Below are 24,773 nucleotides of genomic sequence, written 5' to 3' on the forward strand. Positions count from 1 at the left end.
GGACCGTAATTACCCCGCTAAAATGAATGCCATTTCATATTAAGCTGAAGTCAGAACCAAACGAGAAAGACTGACTCATTATAAGCAATCATGGGAATTAGTAACATCATTTGACCAAACGAACAAATAATTTCCAGGATATTGAAGAAGTAGCCAGGCCCATTAGAAAAATTGTAGCTCTTAAATAGAATAATTGCCATCTTTATCTTCTCTGCTCCTTATGCTGAGGGGTTTCAGAAATGACATTAGTGCTCATAGAAAATCTGTACCGAGCACTGCTGGGTAATCAACAGATGGGGGGTGGGGGGGAATCCATCACTGCCTCAGTGTTCAAGTGTCATGTGTATTTTATTCTAATCAAAATGTAGACTACACTAAAAAGATATGTATTTCTGTCTGTCACCAAGGTAATAAATCGAAATGTTTGATCATGAAGGAAAAATGAATGATCATGAAGGAAAAATGAATGATCACATGGAAAAATGAATGTAGCAGTCGTCTGTCTAATGAAAAATAGAGTTCTCTCTGTCAAGCAGGTCATTCAGTGCAGTGGCTCTTCTTCCACACTAATATAGCAGAACCATGCCCTTCTGATGTCTATCAGCACAGGTCACAGTCTAGGGGCAAGTGGAGCCTACAGCAAGTCTAGTGGATCATACCTGTCCCTCAATACCACGGTAGAACAACAACTTCACTAACCTAACTAAATTCCTTCTGGGAATTTAAAGTTCTTCTAATTCTAATCTAACACATTATTTCCTTTCATATTGTTAAACATGACATTTTGACCAAAAATTATAATTAAAAAACTGTTGTCCAAAATCTTTTAATTGTTTATTTCAAAAGACAATTGGTATCTGTTCCGTCTCAAGCAGACATTATTGCAAAGACAGGTTTGGTATTAATATTTCTGAAAGACAGAATACTACAGAAAATAGTGACAAATACCAGAATTGTAATCCATCTAGGCTACATTGGCTAAATTTTGTATAAACTCCAACTATAACAAAAAAAGAATGCTGTTATTTTACAACATGAGAGACAGTAGAATTAAGAAAAGACAAATCGGCAGATAATGACAACACACAGATAGCAAACAAAGAACAGCCAGAAAATGACAGAGAAAATACATTAAATGGTACACTGGATGCCAGTAGATTCAAAAATTAATAAAGACTTCAGAGGTGACACGTGATTTGTTGTTTGTGTCAGTGTGTCAATATTGTTTGTTTGTCAAAACCAATTTAGAAAAGGACTTCAAGAGGGGCACATGTTAGGGGATCCCACTCCCAGAAGAACCAACTCCAAAGAGGTCTTTACACTGCCCTGTGGACCAAAAACATGAGAGAGCGTAGAAAGAGTAGCCACCCAACCAACTCATTAGCAGTACTTATGCCATGGGGACAGGAGTCACAGTCCACCAATGGGAAGGGCTTTCCTACTGCACGGTTTCCATTCTTATTACTATCTTATATGAAGTTGATTACAGGCTAGGGAAAACAGCCCACTTCTTCTTGAATAAAATCAATTGGGCAGAATGAAATACAATAACAGATGTGGCTTGGTAAGTCTGCAATTTTCCCTCAACTGCCCCTTTATCCGTGGATGTAAAACAGACTACTAAAAACACAGCTTCTGGCTCAATTCAGCTTTTTAATCAATGAATGAAGGGCCCCATCTGTTGTGAGATGGCGAGACGGGACCAAAAAACCTTGTTAGGGCTTTGTGTAATTCACTTTAAGAGAGAAACAGGTCCTGAGAGTTGCCTGACTTTATATTTGCGATTGCTTTAGAACTACAGGCTGAACTTGGTCCATAGCTCTGCATCTCATCACAGAATTACCTACCTAACATCCTCCTCTCTCCGCAGGATCAATTACCTACTAAATAGGAGGGCCTCTTGAGTCATTATCACGTCAATATTGACTATTGGAATCTGCATTACCGCATCAAATTGGATTTTTGTCTTGTAGCAGCAAGGGAACAAATCTATCATGGCATTGTTACAAAATGTTACGTCTCTTCACCAGGATGCCAGAAACTGAAGTTTATAACTTTTTTGAGGGGCTGAATACAATGGAATAGTCAATTGATCATAAAGCAAATAGCCTGTTTAAATACAAAAAAAAAAGTATAAACAGTATAAAACCTTAAATCCAACAACTACGGACTAGTAAAAACAGAAGGGGGACATGTTGTATCATCCAAACCATTAAACTCCTTTTACATCTCTTGTGGAACCATACATACGTATACATACACAGATTAAGGGTAGTATTTTCTCCGTTTTCATCTGTCTGTCGACTGTCGGATATTGAAAAAGTGGAGAGAGCAAGATACACATCAGCAGATGCCGCAGCTGCGTGTGCTCCTCGTCAATGCAGCCATTCACAAATGCAAAGAGTGAGTTGTTGGGTACAGGCAGGCGGGCGGCAGTACAGTCCGGACAATACCACAGGGTCCGACTCACTTTGGCTTGGTCTCAGCATCTGTGACTTGGCGGATGAAGATGGCGTCCTCTGGGTGGCTCACGTCTCCCAGCTCCTGCATGTAGGAGGAGGCGATGGCCAGTGTGGAGCCGTCGTTGCTGAAGGCCAGAGAGGCGATGCTGGTCGGGTAGCGGTGGAACTGACACAGACGCTTCTTGTTGAAGGGATCCCAGATGTTGACAAAGCCATCAGAGCCACCTGCGAGGAGGAGAGGTTCAAGGTCAACACTAGAGATGTACACAAACATTCTGGAAAGATTAGAATCTCGAGCCTAATAACTGAATGCTCCTCATGTAACCTTGGAAATACTACGCCAATAGGTCATATGACAATAGACTGAAACCACAAGGAAAAAAGTCTATGTAGAAATAATGAAATAAAATCATGCTGATAACTGAGCTTCATGGACAGGCAATATGTTTCAAAGCAGAAAGGCAAAAGCGGTGCACAGACACACTTGTCTATAGAAAAAGGTAGATAAGCAATACCTGTGGCAAAGGTGTTGTGCACGCTGTGGAAGGAGATGGCATTGACGGGGTAAACCTGCTCGATTCCATTTTCCTTCAGCCTGTGGCACTTGAAGGCATACTTCTTCTTCTGAACCTCCTGGCTCGGGTCCAAGTACTCCACAGCAACACGGCCTTCAATTGAACTCAGGACGTAGCCCTGCGGCGAAAGAATCACATTTCAAATCCCAGATCGCATTTTTCGGTAAAGTATGACATGCTCTGGTCTTTCAAGAATACTAGGTGCCGGCCACTCGTACTCATACTATGCCTACTAAATCGTATGGAGGTATGACGGCATTTCAAATGTGGCCCAGGATATATATGTATGTAGAGGCTCATGGTTTACCTGCTTGTTGGGGAAGGCTCTAATGGCACGTGTCTGGTACTTGAGACTGGACTCTCTCCTCTGCTGGACGTAGCCCATGTTTCTTAGGTCCCACACCAAGACTCGCCTTCCAGCTGTTCCCACTATCAGCCTGTCCCCAGCCACAGAGAGTGTGTATACCTATCACAAAAAGACACACATGGGAGGATAACAACCAGTCCAAAGTGTGTGCCATAATCCAATCAGCTAAATAAAAAAAGACATTTCATATCCACCAACACAGCATTTGGGAGTGTAGACTTGACTGTTTATAGAAGGTAGATATCTCTACCTTGTCAGGCTGGGTAAAAGTGCCAGCATTGCATGGGGTCCGAGGGTCCCACAGACGAACTGACCGGTCCCAGCTTCCTGTTACCATGACGTTGACCTCCGGGCAATACTCCACACAACGAATGGGGGCATCATGTGTCCCAACAATTGTATCTATAGTGTTGGAGAATATGGTTAATCAAACTCAATTCAATCATACATGGGAAACGCACACAATGTACTTGCATGGTATACTAGTACAGGTAGACATACCTTGATCAGTATTCAGATCGTGGGTTTTCAACTGTGTGTCTAAACCTCCGCTCCAGGCATGTGTAGGGTCCTATAAGACAGAAGATACATCTGATTCTCTGATCTCTCAAGTGTCACACTCAGACCTTGAGGATATCTTCTTGGCCTGAAGGTAGACCCCCCCCCATGGGTCTTCCATGTGGGAGACCTCAGTTCAAACCCCACCCGCTGACTTTCTGACAAGTACAATGTCATGGATTCCATAACTTACATAGAAAGCACAATCTAGGACAGGTGCCAAGTGTTGATACTTCATCCTCATGGAGTTGCCACCAACATCGTATAGTCGGACAGTTGAGTCCCAGGAGGACACCAGTAGAAACTGGGCTGTGCTGGGGCTGAACTTCACTGCAGAGATGCTGTCCTCTGGACCCTGATTCAGTTTGAATTCGTTGGAGCCCGTCATCTGGGGGGACATAACAATATCAAACTGTGTAGCTAGGGTTGCTAACTTCAGGAAGTGGATCTTGTGTCCTTCAGAACATGATTTGCAAGCCAACTGTTATTTACATAGCTAGGCGACGTCATAGCTGCTCACTGCAAGTATGATTAAAACAAGATCGTTGCTAGCTAGCTAGCTAGCGGTAGCTGGCTAGTGGTATGACTAGCTACATGCTAGCTACACAGCTGTGTTGTAGAGTCCAGCTTGTAGTATTATAAATTACGTCTAACATTAACTAACTGAGGAGTCTGTTACCTAACCGGCTAGCCACTGACACCCAGCAACAACTGTTCATCTTTGGCTAATAACAGCATGTTTAGCTAGCTAGCCGGTGAGCCAGGCAGCTCCCGCCGATGAGCCTGCTACAGCTAGCAAGCTAACGTTAGCGTTATGTCCAGCATCATCATCGTGAGCCGACTGCACTTGCTATACAAAACTCACCGTTCTTGATTCGTCTTGTAAGTGTTACGTTGGCGACTTCACTTGAGTTTACAAATGTGAAAATATTCTATTTGTTATCCAAATGTGTTGGCCGTGTTGCCTTGTCGTAGCTCCCCTGCTGCCCTTTCTCCCTTTCAAAGCAGCCTCGATGCAGTGTGTTTCTACAAAAGGGCTTGTGATTGGTTAGGACGAAAATCCCACGTTCCCGCCAGGGCTTTGATTGGTTGAAATATCCTACTAGAATATTTCCGTTGTCGGATATATGGATCACATGACAAGGGACATACCGTTGTTGTACGCCGGAAAAAAGTATATGGCGCACACGCTCTCTCTCTCTCACACACACACACACACACACACACACGCGCGCACACACACACACACACACACACACACACACACACACACACACACACACACACACACACACACACACTTGCGTATACTTGCAAGCAGAGAGAGAGAGAGAGAGTTACGCAACGTGCCCATCTAAAATGTTTGTTTGGTAAAATTGTTTCTGTGACAGGTAATAGCCTATAGGTTCAAGGCTTATATGTTGATTACTATGCTTTAAGGACTTAAACTACATAGCCCTATCCTTCGAAATGAAAATACACAGGCCAAATTCAATAATAATATCAATTTATTAAGAGGGCCAGGGAAATAGTAGCAGAGAACTAAATAACAGGAGCCTTAATAGGCTCATCCAGAGAACCACAGGCTAATAGTATTTGTTGCTTTTGTTGTTTTAGATAGTTGTCTTTTTTTTGGTACATTATGGTCTTCTCTAAATATAAGTACACTACTGTTATATATCATGATTGGTTGCTTTTGAATTAGGCTATACAGTGAGAAGAGTGGGCATAAGGCAAGGTACGTCTGTGTATACGTTCCATTTGTCTAGATAGTCTAAATGTTAATGTAAATAGCAGATGTTTTATTATCTTACAAATAGTATTTGTATACGCATCACATCAAGCATGAGAAAAAAATGTGTTACTGAATTATTTGACAAAGGTTGCTTTACTATTCGATTTTATTATAAAAATTGTACAAAGAAGCTGGTATGTTGTTCCCCGTAAAATACAGAGGTGTTGGGAACGTCATTGACCTATGGACTGCAATCTGTGGTCGAGAATTATCTCGGAAGATCAGCGGCATCCCAATCAGAGTTTGTGCGGACGCATGTGCCATATTTGCCGCCTCCAGCTGTGCGGAAAACAGACGCTTCCACTTGTTCCTACGGTTTTGGAACCATGTTTTCACCTGTGTCTCTGTAAGCTGAAGACTGGAAGCAAGGCATGCTCGTTCGGTACTACTTAGGTAACGTTTCATGTCGAACGTTGATTCAAGTTGATACACCTGACTTCGTGAGAATACGGTCCGGGACTTCTTTCTGGACGAGTTGCACGATGTGTCATCACCAAGATTGTCACTTTCTGTCAAAGGTGATGTTTGGATGCAGCATCTCTCGCTTCCCTCTTTATGATCTTGACAATCTTTATGTTGCCTTCTCTTAACCATTCCTTGTCCAAGTTGTAGGCCTATTCTCTTTTTATCACCTGAAATAGAGAGGGAAAAAGTTTAATCCAAATTGATAGGTCTACTATATGTGCCTGTTTTCATGCTAAAATATATCTTCAAACTGTGATTAAGATTGAGAATTTATTCCATCTTTCTAATAAATTCACATCGAATCGGGTTATATTGCAAGAACACAATCATAATACCAATAATAATTAAACTATTAAAACTATATAACTATATATAACAATAATAATAATAATAATAATAATAATAATAATAATGACACTTAATGTGAATCATTATAATTGATAGGCTAATAATAATCATTATAATTAGAAGACATAACAGTACAACAGTTACAACAAACAGCAACAATAATAATAATCATAACAATAATGTTAATAATAATAATAAAGTCATAAAGTCATATATTCACATATATAAGTTCACATATATATTCACATATATAAAACGACAATTTAGTTATTTTTACAGCTGTTTTTATATATCATTCAATAAAACGTGAAATAATTGCCTACATTTTCTGCAATAATTGAACGAAGCTTTTTCTACTTACTCGGGATGGAATCTGTAAGATTGTGCAGGACATTGCATGGATTCTTTCCTGGTGGTACAGAGCAACAGTAATCTATCGAATCCTCCCCACCGCTGCATCCTTCTGAGGTCACTGACCGCGTGCGTTGTCTCTGCCCAGCGCTGGAACTCTCCTTGCGCTCAACCTCGGACCCAGTTCCAAGAATTGACTGAATAGAAAAGCTGGACACAGAAGCAAATGAGCTTCTGGCCTCATTGTCCTCTGATTTCTTCATCTTCATTAACATTCACAGCCCTTTCAGATTCATAGACTGCCGTAGAAAAAGATGCGACTTCGTTTGGGGATTTGCGAGGCTGGGTTTGCTCCCCCACAGCAAAGACATGCCTGAATCCCTGCGTACCTTCACTCCCACAAGAGGTGGAAGGTATTACGTCGCTTATTGGTAAGCTTCTCTTGGGCCAATCACAAGCTTAGAACAGGCCCGGTACTTTCAAACCACTGTAGAGGCCTATATTACACATACAGTACGTCTCTGAGGGAGTTCCATAGTGCATAGATATTTCTCCTACTAGTCTATTAGGCTAATATTGTACAATATGCAGACTTCTTTTTTTAGTCCCTTTATGCACAAAATTGTGCCCAAAATATGCATAAAATCAGTGTCCAAATCATACCTGTTCATCAGTTTGGCACATGTGGAGCTGTAAAAATGAGACATGTTTATGTTTCTCTTTTTATTATTTTTTATTTCACCTCTTAAGTTATTGTCAATTTTGACCATTCACCTAAGATTTATTTGGATTTATTTAAAGTGCCCTATGGCGTGAATAAGAGAGGGAGTGTTATAAGGTCATGCACCTGCTCGACACTCATGTCATGACGATTGTCTTATCAGTGCTAAATACAGCGAAACGCCTTCGAGACTAAGATGGTCCTTTCAAGTAAATCAAATGGGCTCTCTTCATGTTTTAATGTTGGTGCATGAAATGAAACAAAATGATCGTACAGCAGGCTGTTGTCCTCTTCTTTTCCAATATTTTATCCAGTGTATTATTTACCTGCGTTTCTGTTTATCGTCTAGACTCTATTGGGACATGCGTCAGAAAATGGTTACTGAAACATAATGAAATGTGTCTCTCCTTTGCCATTCGTGTGAATCTTTAAGAATCTTCATGAAGGCCACATACAAGAGCTCATATTGAATTGTTTAATTCTATGACATTTTGCAATTAATATTGGATGATCTGAACTCTGTGAGGGAGAGAGCAATATGCCATATTGAAAATATGTGGTTTATATAAATGTAGCCTCTATAAAAAGAAATACAAACTTTAACATTAAATATAGATACTGCTGTTAAGGCTATAGCAATATCCAAAAGTCAAAGGTTTTTTGTGTGAATTTCTTTCTTAATATCTTTCTTCATAGGATGTCTTAGTGATTATAATTTTTTTAATTATTTTGTATGTATATAGCTTTCCTATTTCATAGTGGTAAGCAACACAGTCCTATAGCCCAATGTCCATGTTATATCCATTGTGTTCATAAAAGGAACATTTCATACGATCAAAATGAATCAAATGCAAGCACTCAAAATATTCGACACTTGATTGCCTTAAACCCAATGTATAAGCCCCGTGTTTTATTTTTCCACGAAAGGTATACAAATATACGTTTGGAATTATACACTCGGTGTATGGAACATATTTTACGATTTATTCCAGCAACAATATACTGTAAAAACAAATAGCCTATACGTACAGGGCCTCCGCCTGTTATTTGGTTAAGCTCTATCAACTCTTGAAAAATTGTACAACATAGAAATGCTCAATAACAGCAAATAGAGATCCAAACTGCGAATGTATAGGCTTCTGAAAGAGTTTCCATAAATTATAAGAACATGATTGTCCTCACTGTTGAGCTAAAAGGATTGTGGATCGAAGATCACTGGTGAGAGCCATATAGTGGTGTGAAGCGAACAGTATTGCACATAACAACATTGAAAATATCAAGTTTATACTAAACAAATCCTATCACATGTACAACACCAATGCAAGTCCCTGCTTCATTATAAAATACATTATGGAGACATTTTCATGTATCACCCTGTTCAAAACATATGCAACGGGAAAGTATAGCTCATATGCCTGTGTGTTAAGATATTTTAATGTAAAGGACACCCAATAATTTGAGATTAAATTTAACAGAAGAAACTAATTAAGGTTGGCTCCTTATGAGTGCGCATGGCGCGAATTAATAACATGAATCATAATAATAATAATATAAAATTATGGTAATAATAGTCTAATAATAATGACAATAATACCGTTTTTGTCATAGTGAAACTGCACAATCCGTTTTGACTTTCCAACGCATACAACGTTTTCAACATTTTCATTTTTTAAACATAGTGAAACTGCACAATCCTTTTTGACTTTCCAAAGCAAAACAACATTTTCAAAAATAATAGGCTATGTTAGGCCCATAGTACGAAATAGTAAAGTCTCAGACAGGTCTCAACAACGGCATAGATGTGACCATTGGATGAGAATAGTACATATGATGAGGAAATGTTAGTAGAGACTGGCTGGCTGACGAATTTCCTGTAGTTCCTCCAGTTTCTGAGCCTGCGCTCTCATGATACAATATGGGGACACGCACTATCCGCTGTGCTGCTGCGTGACTCAAATTGGCTGCTTCCAGCTCGGCAGCCAACTGCCTTTTCCACTTATTTCGTCTGTTCTGGAACCAAATTTTCACCTGGGTTTCCGTCAGGTGCAAGGATGCTGCTAAGCCTGCCCTCTCTGAGCTGCTCAAGTAGCGTTTCATGTCGAATGTGGACTCCAGCTGAAAGACCTGACTCCTAGAAAACACCGTGCGTGTTTTCTTTTTCCGACACGTTTTTTTGTCCGAATTTTCATCCATTTTCCTCCAGTCGTCCCCTACATCTTCCTTCTTAGGTTCTTCTACATCACTCTCCTCTAGCACAATATCATCAGCACTTTTGTCATCATCGTCTTTGACATCAGGGTTGGATTTTTGCAGCAGTTCGGGTGAGTCTCGATCCGCACCTGACGCTGGTGATGTATCTCTCACGCTGGTCTTTCCAGACACTAAACAAAACATAAGGTATTACATTCGGCTTTAAACATATTGCACAGAATAGGCCTAACATCGTTTATCATGTATTTGGTGCATACAGGTCTATAGTTTATTCATCCAAATGAACATTCCATACGAGATTTAGGCCTATATGCCGTTTGTATGTGAACACAGGCAGATTGGATAGCCTATTTAAGGGCATTTCTGCAACATTCAACATTTGACTTTATTTTCTCTGAGACTAAACAAACTACTGATGACAATTATTTGCAATGATTCACCTCGTGTCACTCGTTGAACTAAATACTTTCAAGCACCCAGGCAGATCAAATTGATATTTTATAATTCGATTAAGGAGCTATGCAATTAATCCATGATAAAAGGTAGCCCTAAACATTTGACAGTAATTTCTTAAATTCATGATTAATCGAATGACAGCTGCAAGTTAAAAATATTTGCTTACCTCCAGTCCGGTGTAAATGTCCTGACGTGCCAAGCGCGTAAGGATACCACCAGGTCGAGGCTCTTTCCAAATAGTGCGTCGATAATCCAAATCTCTGGGCTGGTAACTCAAAACGAGGGAAAGTTAAGTCACCGATCCGGGATACAGAGAAGCCCCCTTCCAATACTCCTTTCGTTGCTGCGAGAAGCGTCTTTGGTTTGGAGGGCTTAGTGTCACAGTTCAGAAGGTTCTTTATCGAGAAAGGTGAGTCTTTAGCGGACGGACGGGTCTCCTGCGCGGTGTCTGCCATCGCAGTTAGATGTACACCATAAAGAAAAAAGACCTTTGAGGAAAAATAGTTTAAATGTCGATTTATTCCGCTTTATATCGTCGCCTTAATGGACTGTTGGAATTATTTGGGCATAAATAATAATGATGAAAATTGGCGTAAATCTGCATCCAGGTCCTGTGATGAGCATAGCAATAGGTGGCACAATGATCAATGCTTCAGACCCGCACCGGATTATAATGATGAAATAAAAATGTCAACCAAGTTAAATGCGCGCAGTCCCCGGCGATTGGGCACGTACAATGGCAAATGGGATTTGAGATGAAACTGGGAGCAAAGTGAGGGAGGGGATAGGACAAGAATAGGCTCCAGAGAAAGGTGCGCCCAGACCATGCGCTCTTTAGTCACAGGCAAAGCGCGCGCCTGTTATTGGCCATGTCGTCCAATTAGCAAATGGAGCAAATGATAGGGCGTGAGTTTACCTCAAACGTCACTGAACTTAATGTCAAACTATAGCAGACGTTTATTGACACTTTTGTATGTAAACACAATTTACAAATTGGCTATAGGCCTATACGCGTGGAACTGCAAACCAGAGAATGAACGGATAAAAACGTCCAGCGCGCCCGCACGCACACACACACACACACACACACACACACACACACACACACACACACACACACACACACACACACACACACACACACACACACAATAATCAAACACTTGGGTTAATATATCACTTTCTCCGGACGATGGTATTAGGTGCATATTTCTATTAGGCGGCAACTACTCCATGTTAGTGTATTTATTTTCAATATCTCCAAACGAACGGTAACAGAAATACAAGTATATTTATCAAAACATTTACTTTTTTTCCTAGAGCTTAAATATATATATGTCAGTTTAACATATTTCCAAGCTTTTGGTTAATTCTAGGCATTAATAGCTATTCAGTGAAAACTATGGTAAACGCATCCCCTGCACAGGATACAGTAGGCTAGAAGATGCACTTGAAGTAAATATTCATTTTAGTGTTTTGTGAGTCACAAGTGTGTGTGTGTGTGTGTGTGTGTGTGTGTGTGTGTGTGTGTGTGTGTGTGTGTGCGCGCGTGCGTGCGCGTGCGTGTGTGTGCGTGTGTGTGTGTGTGTATCTGCCAGGAAACCACTCTGATGCACCCCTGACCATGTTGTGGGCTGTTATGAGGACAAGTTTGCTCCAACAACCAAACATTATTGCAACTGCTTGTGTGTGTGCCAATTGATCTTTGCATACTGACCCTCTCTCTGTTTCCCCCTCACACCCCATTCGCCAGATGGAGGGGGCTATTATACCCTGCTATTAGCATGCATGTTTTCCTCTGCAGTGAAGCATTCTCTTGTTGCTGGTATGAAACGTGTCCAAAAGCATTCAGGAATAACCTGAATGGATTAACTGCACTGTGTCAACAATAGGATCTCACGCCTTTCATACAAATAATGTCGTACCAGTTCATCCAAATTTGGTGTGTTTCATTTTGTATGATTTCATACGAGTTGAGCGTGAGATCCTGTTGGTGTCATCCATCTCATGTCCCCACTCTGTCACTCACATATCTAGCACATGTAATACTATGCCATAGAGTAGCTTAATTTTATAGTGTCATAATACTTCTTCACAATGGAAAAGAGACATAAAACATAAAAGTTTTTCAGACATCATCTATTTATCTGTTGTGCATTTATTTGACCAGCGTCTGAACAGTTTCACTCAGATAAAAAGATTTGATTAGCAAGGAAGTCCTTCAGGCAGTCAGTCAGTTAATTGAGCACTTGCCGTCATCGTAAACAACAATTTGTGATAAAGGGCTAACAAATCAACTTCATACAAACAATAATCCTCCCAAACCCCAGGACAGATGGAGAATATCACATATGAGGTTGTAAGCCTTGTTACTTTCAAAAACATTGACATTCATCTTTTTTCATTAAAGAATTATTGGTTCAGACATTCCATTGATCATTTGGAACAGCCATTAGGCCTGCTGTACACAGAGTACATGATAATCCGGTGGTGTGAGAGACAACGCAGAAATGTCAAAATGGTAGAGAAATAGCAGGAAGGAAAAGGAAGACAGTCACAGAGTGTGCAAGGAGCAGGGTGGGTGTGCACTGTGCAAGGTAAGAAACAGAAAGGCAGAGTATGAGGTATTTAAAGATGTGGGTGTGTAAAAAAAGGCTGTAGTGGAAGATAGATTTGAGAGGAGTTACATTAGGGATTGGTGAACCATACATACGTAACGTTGAAATAACCATTATTGTACCATTTCACTGCGTCCTGCATGTTCCTTTGTTAACTCATGACAAATGTGTGGCTACAGAATGTCAATACAACAACATTAGTGACTGTCAGCCCTACTGAGCCAGTGATAAAGAGGGTCCTTGGTCTCATTCTTCACACCTTGTTTCACACTAGGATATGGATGTTTCATGTTTATTTATGAGTGTATAGAGAGAGAAATAATCTCCTCCATGGCTTCGATTTTCATTTTCATTTTCATTGTCGGGACAGCTGACAGGTAAAGAAATCACTCAGTCTTTGAAAGCTCTGTACACTTGCAAGTGATAAACTCCATGTCTGTCTAAATGGTTTGGTGCTACATGTATGCTAACCCAGCTGGATGTGACAGTCACGGTCCAGTCAGTGGGGTCGGAAGTCAGCCAGTCATCCATCCGTGTGGGTGCTCACCACCAATCTCTTGGGTAATGATGCTTGCTGGCACACCACATGTCACGAAGACAGTACATTAAAAATACACTATATTCACTACTGGATTTAAAACGTTGATCTGTAAACTATGTCTGAATGGTTCTTTTTCTTAACAGAGCACAAAACCTCTGATTTGTTTGTGTAATATATTCCTTATTGTTGCTGTCATACCAAACATTTGTCTCTATCGCACAAACAGATCCGGGGCAGTCAGAATCCAAAACCTCTCATGAGTACAGGCAAGTCAAAGGATTAAAATTTGACGTTTCCCTATATGTTCAGGCATATGCATACAGCTAATCAAGAAAATTGGATTTGTGCAACCTACACAGGATGCAGTCTGTCCTTTGAGCTCATGAGGTTTGCTCTCATTCTCAAGGACAACACTCTCTATTGTGAAAAGCTACTTGTTCTCTGCATAATTAGAGGTCTCATGGACGTGTTAAAGATGAGGGCGGAGAAGGGGGAGTCGAGCTGTGTTTGCCAATGTAAAATGTGATCCAGATAATAGTATTTTCATCAAAGGCAGCAATTACATTCATTAGATGAGGTCTGACTGGCGCAGTAACTAGGACAATGAGTGGTTGGGGAGTGAAAAGCATAATATGGTCATTCTTTATTCTGATAATTTCCTTTTGTCTGTTTTGAACTATCTCTTGTTGAGCTGGGATCTCAGAGCATATATAGATAGATAGAACTAAATTATGCATCCAAAGTCCTTCTTCCCCTCTCCAAAGTAATGATGTTACAGTCAGGGTTGTAAAGATTGTTGCTATAGCTACATTTTCTAAGAAATGACCCTCTCTCTGAGTCACTTATACAGTAAGCACTATGTGTTAAAATGAGCTCAACCTACCACTGGCTGTGTAAGAAGCTCTACAACCTCTTAAAATGAATACTTAGTCCCTTTTACGTGGTAATGATTTGTTTTGTGCACTGAACAAAATATAAACTACACATCAACCAGTTTAGTGGACAAACAAGGTTTTTAATTCTTTAAATTTGACAAAAGGTAAGTGGGTAATATTTTCATTACTTCCGGAGCCAGCAAGAACATAAGGGGTGATAGAAGTCTCTGTAATAAAAATGTGAATGAGATATAGAATATGTTCTTCACAAATTAATTCACAAAGAAACATACATAAATCACATTTTGGATTAATTTAAATTATATATTATATGATTTCAATATAGTGCACTATTTTCCTCATACTTGGGATATCACTTGGCAGCAATATTAAAAAAATAATAATAATCTATATTTTAACATAATCCTTGCTTATAGCAGGGGAGTGAGGACAACATACAGAACTCTAGGTTAACTGAATGTTATGGAACAAACTGTGTCATTGATCAATGTCCTCTCACTCTGTCATACAGGTAATCTTGCAAGAAAAGTCTTAATTTCCATAAAAGGTTGTATCATGATAGCCAATATAGTTTCAAGTGTATATAGGCTGTGCTCACAGAGAACAATAGACCTTCTATTGCACGGACAGGACAGTGTACGGAAATCTAATCAATCTTAACTAACTGACAAATTGCCCCTCAGAGAATGAATTATTTAAGGCGAGATCCCTTAGTCTGAAACCCGAGCATAATTAAATTGCAATAAAATAACATTAGCGCTGACAGGCTATTAGAAGGTGTTGTAATGGACTGCTCTTCTGGGTAGTACAGCAGCTTCACTGTGACACATTCTAAAACCTCAGCTAAAAGACTTTATGATAGCAAGTAAAAGGCTGACACCTAGTGTCTGAAAATCAAACTTGTCACAGGCTCAGTAGCTGAACAAAAACTGAGACATGGAGAATGGAAACACTTTTTACACACCATATTTATTCATATCATCAAAGTAGTCGGGAGATAGAAATGTCTATCATCTCTTTATTAGTGCTCAGTGAACCATTTCCCCAGGTACCTTTATAATACGTACATTAATGAAAGAGCAGTTACAGTATTGGGATGAGCTCTGAGAAAGTAAGTTCTACACCAGGCAAATCAAACAATGTTAACATGAAAATGTACACACAAGTCATAAAGGAGACCACACAACTATCGTACTTCTGCCTTCTTCTATGGATCCAAGAGGCATTCATAGCTTATGGATTTTACAAAATCCAGAGAAACTACAGTTAGATAAAGGCACTGACTTATTTACTTGATATTAACTCCTCTGAAAACACATCCAGGTTTAATATCTGCAAATCTGATTCTTAAATATGTGGACTTCTTTGTATAGACTGTGTGGCATAATTCTACAAAAAAGCCCAAGCTGTGGAGGGGACGATTCTAGAACAGTCATAGGATGGAAATGAAAATGATAGGACAGTAAGCACTCATGACATCCAACATACAGTATGTACATTTTTGATGGGGACCCCCAGGGGAAACAATTAATAAACACTACCAATACTTTAGTCTGTATCTACATGGTCTGGAAAATGTAACATGGATCCAAACATAGTGGAAAGAAGCAACATACATTCACCTACTATACATATATATATATATATATATATGGGTATGTATACAACTTCACATTTAGTAATGAGAACATCACTACAGTGATATTGGGGATCAATAATGGAGTCTGCACAGCCATGGCGTTTTAGAAATGAGCTCTACAGCAATGTTTGTAACACTCTCAATCCCACTACAGTCTTCAGTTAAAATCAGGGAGTTTCACCAGGAGGAGTGCAAAATAGTCATCCTCCATCAGGAGGCAGCAGCCAGAGGTAAATTCAATGGTTGTACTCCTGATCAATAAACTTGGCTATGGTGGTTAGCTGGATGTTAGTTGTGCCCTCATAAATGGTGCCTGTAAAGATGAAACATGAAAACAGGTGTAAGAACATACACATTATACACAGTACACAGTATAATGTGTCATGAAAATACAGACTACATAGCATGTCCCCAAATACAAAAAGAATAAATGGACATACAGGGGAGGCAAAATCTGTGGGGACACTGGACAAAAGAGAAACAGTTAGCCTGGACTGCAACTCAATCCGCCGCTGGTCTGGAGAGCATGAAGAGCCCAAAGTGGAATTGACGAAAGGAAAAGTGACATTCTGTCCTGAGTGCTTGCTTCCTGGGCCATGCACTGGTTTAATGGCACCCTCTCTCCATGCACACCAAGGTCAGACAGAGGAATTCCTGTGGAGTCAGATTACCGGGCCTCCTGGAGAGAACCACCCCTCACTCCACCTTGCGTTGGCCCAATCGCTAACAACTGGAGTAGTTATGACTTCCCTAAACCCTCTCCCACACAGAGTCATGTTGCCTCCTCGGTGCATGGGAGAATGGCTTTGAAAAACGACCGCATCACTCACCGATTTTACAATCTCTGTAGAATTTTTCAACGGGGTAGTCTTTGGTGAAGCCTACCCCTCCCATCCACTCGATGCTTTTTGATGTGGTCAAAGTTGCGATCTAATTCGTGGAGAACAACAGCGGAAAAGTCAAGGCAGGAAGGCACTCAAATGTGATACACTGATAACATAACTAATATTTGTTTTGCCTGGTGTAGATACTGATTTGAACTGCTCCCTCTCCTAGAAGACAGGATGCATCAATCAGGTAGCTCACCTCTGCAGCAAAGTACTTGGCCATGCAGGCCTCCTTGATGAAAGGTCTTCCGGCCTCCTTCAAGCGGGCAGCGTTGTAAGTCAGCAGCCTGGCAGCCTCAAGCTGGGTGGCCACATGGGCAATCTGGTGCTGCATGCCCTGCAAAACATACCGTAACGGGCTCCTAAGCAGAAAGTTTCACAAAAGCTGCAGACTTCAACTCAATTCAGTTCCGTACAGCTTTATTGTCCCACACTTGGGCAATTGGTCTTGCAACTGTATAAAAAGACACATTCATTACACATACACATTATTTAAACCCCCCCCCCCCCCCTCCCCAACTAAAAACTCCATCAACAACAATTAATGGACGGGGGAAGGGGAATTATTATGGTGGAGGTGGATTTTGACAGAATGTTTACCTGGAAGTCAAAGATGCGTTTGCCAAACTGCACCCTCTGTCTGATGTATGGAAGAGCCTGGTCAAAGCAGCCCTGAGCCAGGCCCAGCATCTGTCATGCAGAGAGAACAGTCTTTGGTAGATGTACAAGATAATATACATCTCCAATAATGAGATAGGAGGAGGAGGAGGAGGAGGAGGGGCTGTTCTCTCTCACTGACATACCTGAGCAGCGATTCCAATCCTGCCCTCGTTCAACATGCCGATGGCATACTTGTACCCCTGGCCAACTTGACCCAAGATGTTCTTTTCAGAAACCTACAACAGAAAGCCACGGGTCAGTCATAATGTAGAATAATGTTATGTTTCCATGCATTTACAATGCAAGTGGATCTTAACCCACCGTGACATTGTCAAAGTTGAGAGGGCAGGTGGAGGAAGAACGCAGGCCCAACTTGTTCTCCTTCCTGCCGATGTGAAGCCCCTCTGTGTCCCTGTCCACGATGAAACAGGTGATACCTCTGTAGCCCTGTCAACCAAAAGGAAGAGGAAGGATTCTCTTTTATCTACTGCGTATACAGCTTTATGCTGATTGATACCGGTTGTGAGGATTGCAACAAGTTATTCCCTTGACCACAGGGCCACATACTGTGTAGGTGGGTAGGTTTACTCACGGCAGAAGGGTCCACGTTGGCCATCACCAGGAACACCCCAGCATGCTCTGCATTGCTGATCCACATCTTGGAACCATTGATGACGAAAGTGTCCTTGTGTTTTTCAGCACGTGTCTTCAGGGAGAAGGCATCACTCCCCGACTCTGCCTCAGACAGGCAGAAGCTACCAACCTACAAGGACAAGATATCGCTGTCATTCTCTGGCTGGAAAACATTACATAAATGATGGAGATGATGTAGATCACCATACTCATACTGTCAATCTGCTTAGCTGTGAAATAGATTGATATGAGTTTATAATATGCTTCATATACACCAATTATTTTGATGCTTGGTGTTATGAATCAGTAGCTCCATCTACTGGTAATAATAAAGACAAACAACATGATCATAAACTTCTTCCCCTCACTATATTATATTTTGTTGCCATTTCCATATTGACCTCCAGACCTGTGAACAATACATGACATGAAAATGACTCAAATTATATTTAGATCCATCACCATGTCTGTTGACAGTCTGTTGAGGTACTTTTCTTTCTGGTCTGCGGTCCCCAGCTTGGTCACCAGAGTGTTGATCAGTGTGTTCTGGATGTCACAAAGTACTGCCACAGAAGGGTCCACCTTTGCCAGTTCCTCAATGACCAAGATGGAGGAGAAGAAGGTGGAGCCGGTGCCACCATACTCTGGGTCAATCTCAATGCCCATCAGCTGTGAAGTTCAAATGAAGCAGTGGTCAAATGAATGGAAACAATGTTCTAGCAGCAAGGAGGCTAGGATGTGCTCTGTTGTTGTACAACACACGGTGAAAGCCTTTTGTCCATATCTCAGCGATAAACACATACCCCTTGTTCAAATAATGACTTAATCACTTCTTCATCCATGTGTGAGTTTTCGTCCATTTTCGAAACAAGTGGGGCAATGCGCTCCTGTGCAAACTTCTTCACTGTTCAACCATAGAGAAAGAAAACATAAAAAACTATTTGATTTATTAAACTTAGCCATCACACTTGCAATGTAATAAAACAATGTGCTCTATCATAGCAAGATCTTGATTGTTCTATAATTCTTAATAATGGCCTTGTGTTATATTTGCTTTTTCTCCCTGTTTAGATCATGTAGCCAGAGTCAACTCACCTGCGTCCTTCATCATGCCTTCCTCCTCTGAATAGGTCTGTAGTGGTGGGTGTGAGACCCCAGCAGCCTCCTCGGAGGCCGTCTCTGGCTGGGTAGATCTGTTCCGCAGCCCAAGCTGGCACACACTCCATGGTCGGGACACCTGTCTACCAACCTAAAATTGACCAATTACGATAATAATTGATCCGAATGACATCCAGTGCTGGATTTACTACGCTGAATTCTCTTAGGATATCTGTTGGAGACTGAACTGAAACACATGGCAAGATGGCGGGACTGTCGGAAAGACATCAATATTTGACTAGGTATGGGTGATGAACTATGGGGGGGAACACTGATCGAGATCATTGGGTGGGAACTTAATTGACCAGGCCATATATTCAAATAATGAACTCCCGAATAACAATACTGGCGACAGTGATAATCCAGTATGAGTGCATATTGGAGAAGAAGACCGTAGTCTGGTTGTGTAAAGAGACATCCAGGCATATGAATTGCACTAAATGAGCTAGTCGGGATGCTAAGAGCTAGCCAAGCCAAGCCAAGCCAAGCCAACATTAATGATAGCAATAGCCAGGTTACGTAATGGGGTCATTTAAGGGTAGTCTAACACAGAAGATCACCTTTTCATAGCTATGATCACACACATCAACCACTTAATACAAAACATCATTACCAAAGTGACTATCGAACAATACCTCATTTTTCCAATTACAATTCCTCTCACCTTTGAGAAGATCCTGGCTAGTGGGGCCGCCATGTTTTCTCTTGTTTACATACGGGTCCTTGGGAGAGCAACAAATTGTCCACGGCTTTGAATAGACCGGGTGGAACAGAGACGTATTGAATAGTACCGCGTTTTCTAACGTGTTTATGAATCTATCAAGTCAAGAGTGTCCTCAAACCTTCCGATGATCACATACTGTTTGATAAGACAATATTGAGGCCAAAAAATAGCATGCAACCTTACATTTTTACATGAAACGTAACGATGAAAATATGTTTTAATCTATTCTCTAATTGTCACTGTACACACACACACACACCAATGTTTTCACAGTTTATTGCCCATCCCAGGTTCAGTGCCATAGTGTTTCTCATGATGGCAGTATCCGAGCGGCTTTGGAAAAAGACAAGTGACCTGACATACCCCTCCATCTGTTGATTGCCAGCTAGGAACCTCCACTGACAGCTCATTGCTTCTAAAATGGGAGTCATTTTAGAGTTGCATTAGCTAGCCAGCAGCAAACCCTCTCTTTTGTCAAACCTCCCTGCTTTTGTTTTTACACAACCAGCCAACCTGCCAACTTCGAATTGCTAGTTAGCCAGCTGTCAACAATGTCTGAATTGACACATCGGGTTTAAAATCAAGAAAGCTTGTACGGATGGGAACAGGTAAGTTGCTGGCAGAACAGTACAGTGGTTGACGAGCAGATGGCAAATATTGCTACCCTACTAGGTTGCTCCCATTAGCAACGGTAGTGGGTGAGTGGTGGGCGGCTGTCATCATGCCATGTTTGTTGCCTGCCTGTGCCATTGTTTTGAGCTGTTGGGTGACATTACAGACTCATCGTTTTGCATTGGCAATTATGAGAATAATGTGCTTGCTTCCCTCAGAAACGTTCGTTGTAGCTACAGAGAATCAGGATAGCTGTCTGACTTGTGCTGATGATCAGTTTGCAAAAGGTGCAGAACATGAACATGGTAGTTTAGGTATGGGCATCATTTATTCTCACAACCTCGACATGTAATGGAGCAAAATAATCTTATTTAAGACGTGTTAACGTTACCATCATTGTTGTCAGATGTCCTAAAATTGCATTATTTTACAGGTTCAGGTAAGTCCTCAACATCAGGATACACCAAGATTGCATAATGGAAGATAAGATTAAGCCAGAGCCTCTGGATTTTGTGAAGGACTTCCAAGAGTACCTGACACAGCAAACTCAGCATGTCAACATGATTTCTGGTTCTGTCAGTTGTGAGAAAGACACAGACACACTTCAAGCTGGTGAGAATTATAAAAACAAATGCCTTTGACTGTTTGAAGCCACAATCTGTACAATCAAATGTCAATTATATGAATTCATAACTAAACTGTATACTACAAACTACTACTACTTCATGGTTTCACAAATACATTCATATTAATTGAGAAGAATAACTTTTGTACTACTACAGTCTTATGTTTTGTTTCCTGGCAGTTTCGACAGAGAGTGAGAATGGGCTTGACCATCCGTCTGTAGAGGTGTCTCTGGAGGACGGCTCAGGGCTGCTGGTGGACGGCTTTGAGAGGACGTATGAAGGGAAGCTCAAGTGTCGCTACTGCAATTATGCCAGCAAAGGCACAGCTCGCCTGATAGAGCACATCCGCATCCACACAGGTAGAGCGAGACAGACTCGTTTTTGGTATTACCTAAAAACTTGTCTTATTCGCCCTTTGTCTCTCGACTGTTTTGATTTACTTTCATTTTAAATTCTATCATAATAATGATGTATCTTCAAGTCTACGTATTGATTCTGCTTCATACTTTTTACCCCTTTTGCTTTGTGTAAAGGAGAAAAGCCCCATCGCTGCCACCTGTGCCCATTTGCGTCTGCCTATGAGCGCCACCTAGAGGCCCACATGCGCTCTCACACTGGGGAGAAGCCCTACAAGTGCGAGCTGTGCTCCTTCCGCTGCAGCGACCGCAGCAATCTGTCCCACCACCGTCGCCGCCGCCACAAACTACTCCCTATGAAGGGGGCTCGCTCCTCGCTGAGCAACAAGAAGATGCTCAGTGTCCTGCAGAAGAAGACCAGCTCCCTGGGCTACAGCAGACGCCTCCTCATTAACTTCAGCCCTCCCTCCATGGTGGTACAGAAGCCAGATTACCTGAATGACTTCTCTCATGAGTTGCCCCACCTGCATTCAGATGTATACGAGAGCATGGCCAAGGCGCATCATGGGGGTGGTGGTGGTGGTAGTGGTGGTGGTGGCGGCAGCAGTGGCAGGGATGCCCACGACATGATGGTGGACAACCCGCTGAACCAGCTGTCCACCCTGGCTGGCCAGTTGGCAAACCTGCCTCCGGAGGCCCAGATCCCTCCATCTCCAGACAGGATGTCCTGTCGGGATGAGAAGCCTTTCCTCATCCAGCAGACCTCTGGTCCACCAGCTGCAGTGTCTTCCAGTGGCGCCCACACCTCATCGCCCAACACCCCGGAGCCACAGCCCCTAGGGCATGGGAACTACAGCCCTGTGGCGGGCCCCAGCAGTGAGCACAGCGCACACACCAGCTCAGCTAGCATCAGCAACAGCCAGCCCAGCACACCAGTCCCAGCCTTGCCCACACAAGACCCACAGCTGCTGCACAGCTGCCAGCACTGCAACACCTACTTCGCAGACAACATCCTCTACACGATCCACATGGGCTGCCATGGCTATGAAAACCCCTTCCAGTGCAATATCTGTGGTTCCCAGTGTAGGAACAAATATGACTTTGCATGCCACTTTGCTCGTGGACAGCACAAGCAGTGACTTCCAAAGTAAACAAGAGGCATTTGAGATACAGTATGTTTGGCTCACAGTGCACATTAACGATTCATGTTCGAGTTACAATTTCTTGATCTATTGCACTACTCTGATCTAAATGAGAAATGGTTTATTTCAAGGAAAAAACAATCAGGATTTGTATACTCCCCTGTGGGACTCACAGAATTCAGTGTCAGAGAGTAGCTTCTTAGGGAGTAGGCTGGAGTAACAGATTTTCAAGTGAAAATCCTTAAAATCATGGAAAAATAAGGAATCATTTCTGACTGTTACATGACAGAGAGAGGAGTACTGTAGTTATTCAGTAAAACATGTCATACAAAATATATCTAATAACATGGTGCATATTTCCTTTAACAGATCATTTATTTCTTTGTTGAACTTTGTTTCAAAGTCTTAGCATAACATCATTTTCTACATCATTATTCGCTTGATACTTCATCAGGGTGAAGAGGCAAATATGTTAATGGTAACTAGCAAGGTATCTACATACCTTCACATTTCCATGACATAGAATGGGTTGCTGTGGCCAGTGTTTAAAGATGCAGTGATTTCTAGTCAAGAGAGGACAAATATCTAACTACTGCATCAGCTTAAACTGTATTCTCATTCTGCCTTACTTTCCTTTTTGCACATTCAGAGCTATTCCATGTAATCTTTGTTGCACTTTTTAGAGTCCTACAGTAGTCAGAAAAGGACCTACAGTACATGTTGCCTTTCTGAAGTGGCTGAAAGTCCTTTCTTTGAATGACACAAGTTGCTCTTAGCTAATACCTCCTAAATGACTATGGGTCAGTAAATGCAGATTGCATGAGCCAAAACATTCAGACTTGCCTTGGATAGATCTGACATTAGGCTTACTTATTACTTGACTTGTAATTTCAAGGCCAAAGTATTCTTATCAACTTTTGAACAAAAAAAAAAAGTGTTTTCTAAAGAATAGCATTACAGATGCCTTGTTATAAACCTTGTTGCAGTTCGGAGTCACCATGGTCCTTACAATCAGTAATTTTACGGTAGCCATTTTGAGCATTGAATTGATTTGCACATGTAAGTGAGAGTGGTGTTATTTTTCATAACCTTTATTGTTATTGTATGTTAAAGATGTTAAATGGGTCACTGTATGTTTGCTGAATGTGTGGAGGAGAAATCATGATAGATATAACAGTGTCAGTTTTTGTGTCTTGTGTGTGTAGTGAGTGTCTATCAGTTTAGGTCAGATGTAAAATGCTCCCCAATCAATTAAATATATAAGGCTATAGATGTAGATGTTAAAATAGGCTACAAAGTGACTGAAGGAAGCAATGTTGTAATATGAAATACTACTTATTTATATTTTCCAAATAGCCATTGTTACCGTAACTGAAGTATATTCATTTATTTATTATCATAGATTGAGATTGTTATTTTTTATCATAAGCTTCAAATATAATGTGTAAATAAATAGCATTTATATTTGGTGATGACTTTACTGAAAAGTTGAATTGATTGTTCCGAACAATTGATTGTTCTGATTTCAGAATGAAGACTTCTCAACTGGTGCTGATTTTATTTAAGGTGGAATATATTACAATATAACATTTAACATGTTGATTTGTACATGTGCACTACAGTTGATGACCCAATATAGAGTTGTTTATTTGTGATATCATAGTGTTTCCCTTGGAAGATTACCTTTTCTTTCAAGGAAGTGAAGAATTTGTTTTAACACTCTGATATAGGCTGTAATACTGTATTGTATGTGAACAGTTACTGATGTTTATGTATCCCTAGACTGTCACTGAAGTGTGTTTAGACTGACGTTGCAATGCAGTTGTTATAACTGAGGAGAGTGCATAGGTCTACTGGCAGCACTCAGGAACAACTGCAATGTGAAACCTCTTTGTACTTATATTGAAAATACCTGTGATTTATTAATCCTACTTAATGTCTTAAAAGGGACTCAAAGCTCTGCTTTTTGTAC

The 24,773-nt window shown here is 41.1% G+C and overlaps 5 protein-coding genes across 5 annotated transcripts; 1 reads left to right on the forward strand and 4 right to left on the reverse strand.

The window, feature by feature from the left end:
- Window positions 1-821: 821 nt before the first annotated feature.
- bub3 (BUB3 mitotic checkpoint protein) lies at window positions 822-4,963 on the reverse strand. The gene is made up of 7 exons (XM_083686952.1): window positions 4,828-4,963; window positions 4,156-4,350; window positions 3,906-3,975; window positions 3,655-3,806; window positions 3,345-3,503; window positions 2,978-3,155; window positions 822-2,687 (listed from the first exon to the last, which is right to left on the reverse strand). The coding sequence occupies exons 2-7, from the start codon at window positions 4,348-4,350 to the stop codon at window positions 2,467-2,469; spliced, it is 975 nt and encodes a 324-aa protein (XP_083543078.1). The 5' UTR covers window positions 4,828-4,963; the 3' UTR covers window positions 822-2,466.
- Window positions 4,964-5,853: 890 nt separating this feature from the next.
- Window positions 5,854-7,184, reverse strand: LOC310817553 (homeobox protein HMX2-like; the record flags this gene model as incomplete). The annotated part of the gene is made up of 2 exons (XM_083688189.1): window positions 5,854-6,389; window positions 7,022-7,184. 2 exons carry the CDS (start codon window positions 7,182-7,184, stop codon window positions 5,854-5,856), a joined length of 699 nt encoding a protein of 232 aa, XP_083544315.1.
- A 2,231-nt stretch (window positions 7,185-9,415) lies between these two features.
- Window positions 9,416-10,764, reverse strand: hmx3b (H6 family homeobox 3b; the record flags this gene model as incomplete). Its single annotated transcript, XM_083686962.1, has 2 exons — window positions 9,416-10,023; window positions 10,476-10,764. 2 exons carry the CDS (start codon window positions 10,762-10,764, stop codon window positions 9,416-9,418), a joined length of 897 nt encoding a protein of 298 aa, XP_083543088.1.
- A 4,565-nt stretch (window positions 10,765-15,329) lies between these two features.
- acadsb (acyl-CoA dehydrogenase short/branched chain) lies at window positions 15,330-20,069 on the reverse strand. The gene is made up of 11 exons (XM_083687088.1): window positions 20,006-20,069; window positions 19,279-19,432; window positions 18,987-19,087; window positions 18,646-18,852; window positions 18,143-18,313; window positions 17,872-17,997; window positions 17,694-17,786; window positions 17,491-17,580; window positions 17,090-17,227; window positions 16,834-16,933; window positions 15,330-16,316 (listed from the first exon to the last, which is right to left on the reverse strand). The coding sequence occupies exons 1-11, from the start codon at window positions 20,036-20,038 to the stop codon at window positions 16,240-16,242; spliced, it is 1,290 nt and encodes a 429-aa protein (XP_083543214.1). The 5' UTR covers window positions 20,039-20,069; the 3' UTR covers window positions 15,330-16,239.
- A 422-nt stretch (window positions 20,070-20,491) lies between these two features.
- LOC310817247 (zinc finger protein Pegasus-like) lies at window positions 20,492-24,670 on the forward strand. The gene is made up of 4 exons (XM_083687714.1): window positions 20,492-20,673; window positions 21,111-21,289; window positions 21,483-21,662; window positions 21,837-24,670. The coding sequence occupies exons 2-4, from the start codon at window positions 21,154-21,156 to the stop codon at window positions 22,796-22,798; spliced, it is 1,278 nt and encodes a 425-aa protein (XP_083543840.1). The 5' UTR covers window positions 20,492-20,673; window positions 21,111-21,153; the 3' UTR covers window positions 22,799-24,670.
- Window positions 24,671-24,773: the final 103 nt, after the last annotated feature.

Source organism: Argentina silus (genome assembly GCF_951799395.1).
Source record: "Argentina silus genome assembly, chromosome: 16".
Taxonomy (NCBI): Eukaryota; Metazoa; Chordata; class Actinopteri; order Argentiniformes; family Argentinidae; genus Argentina; species Argentina silus.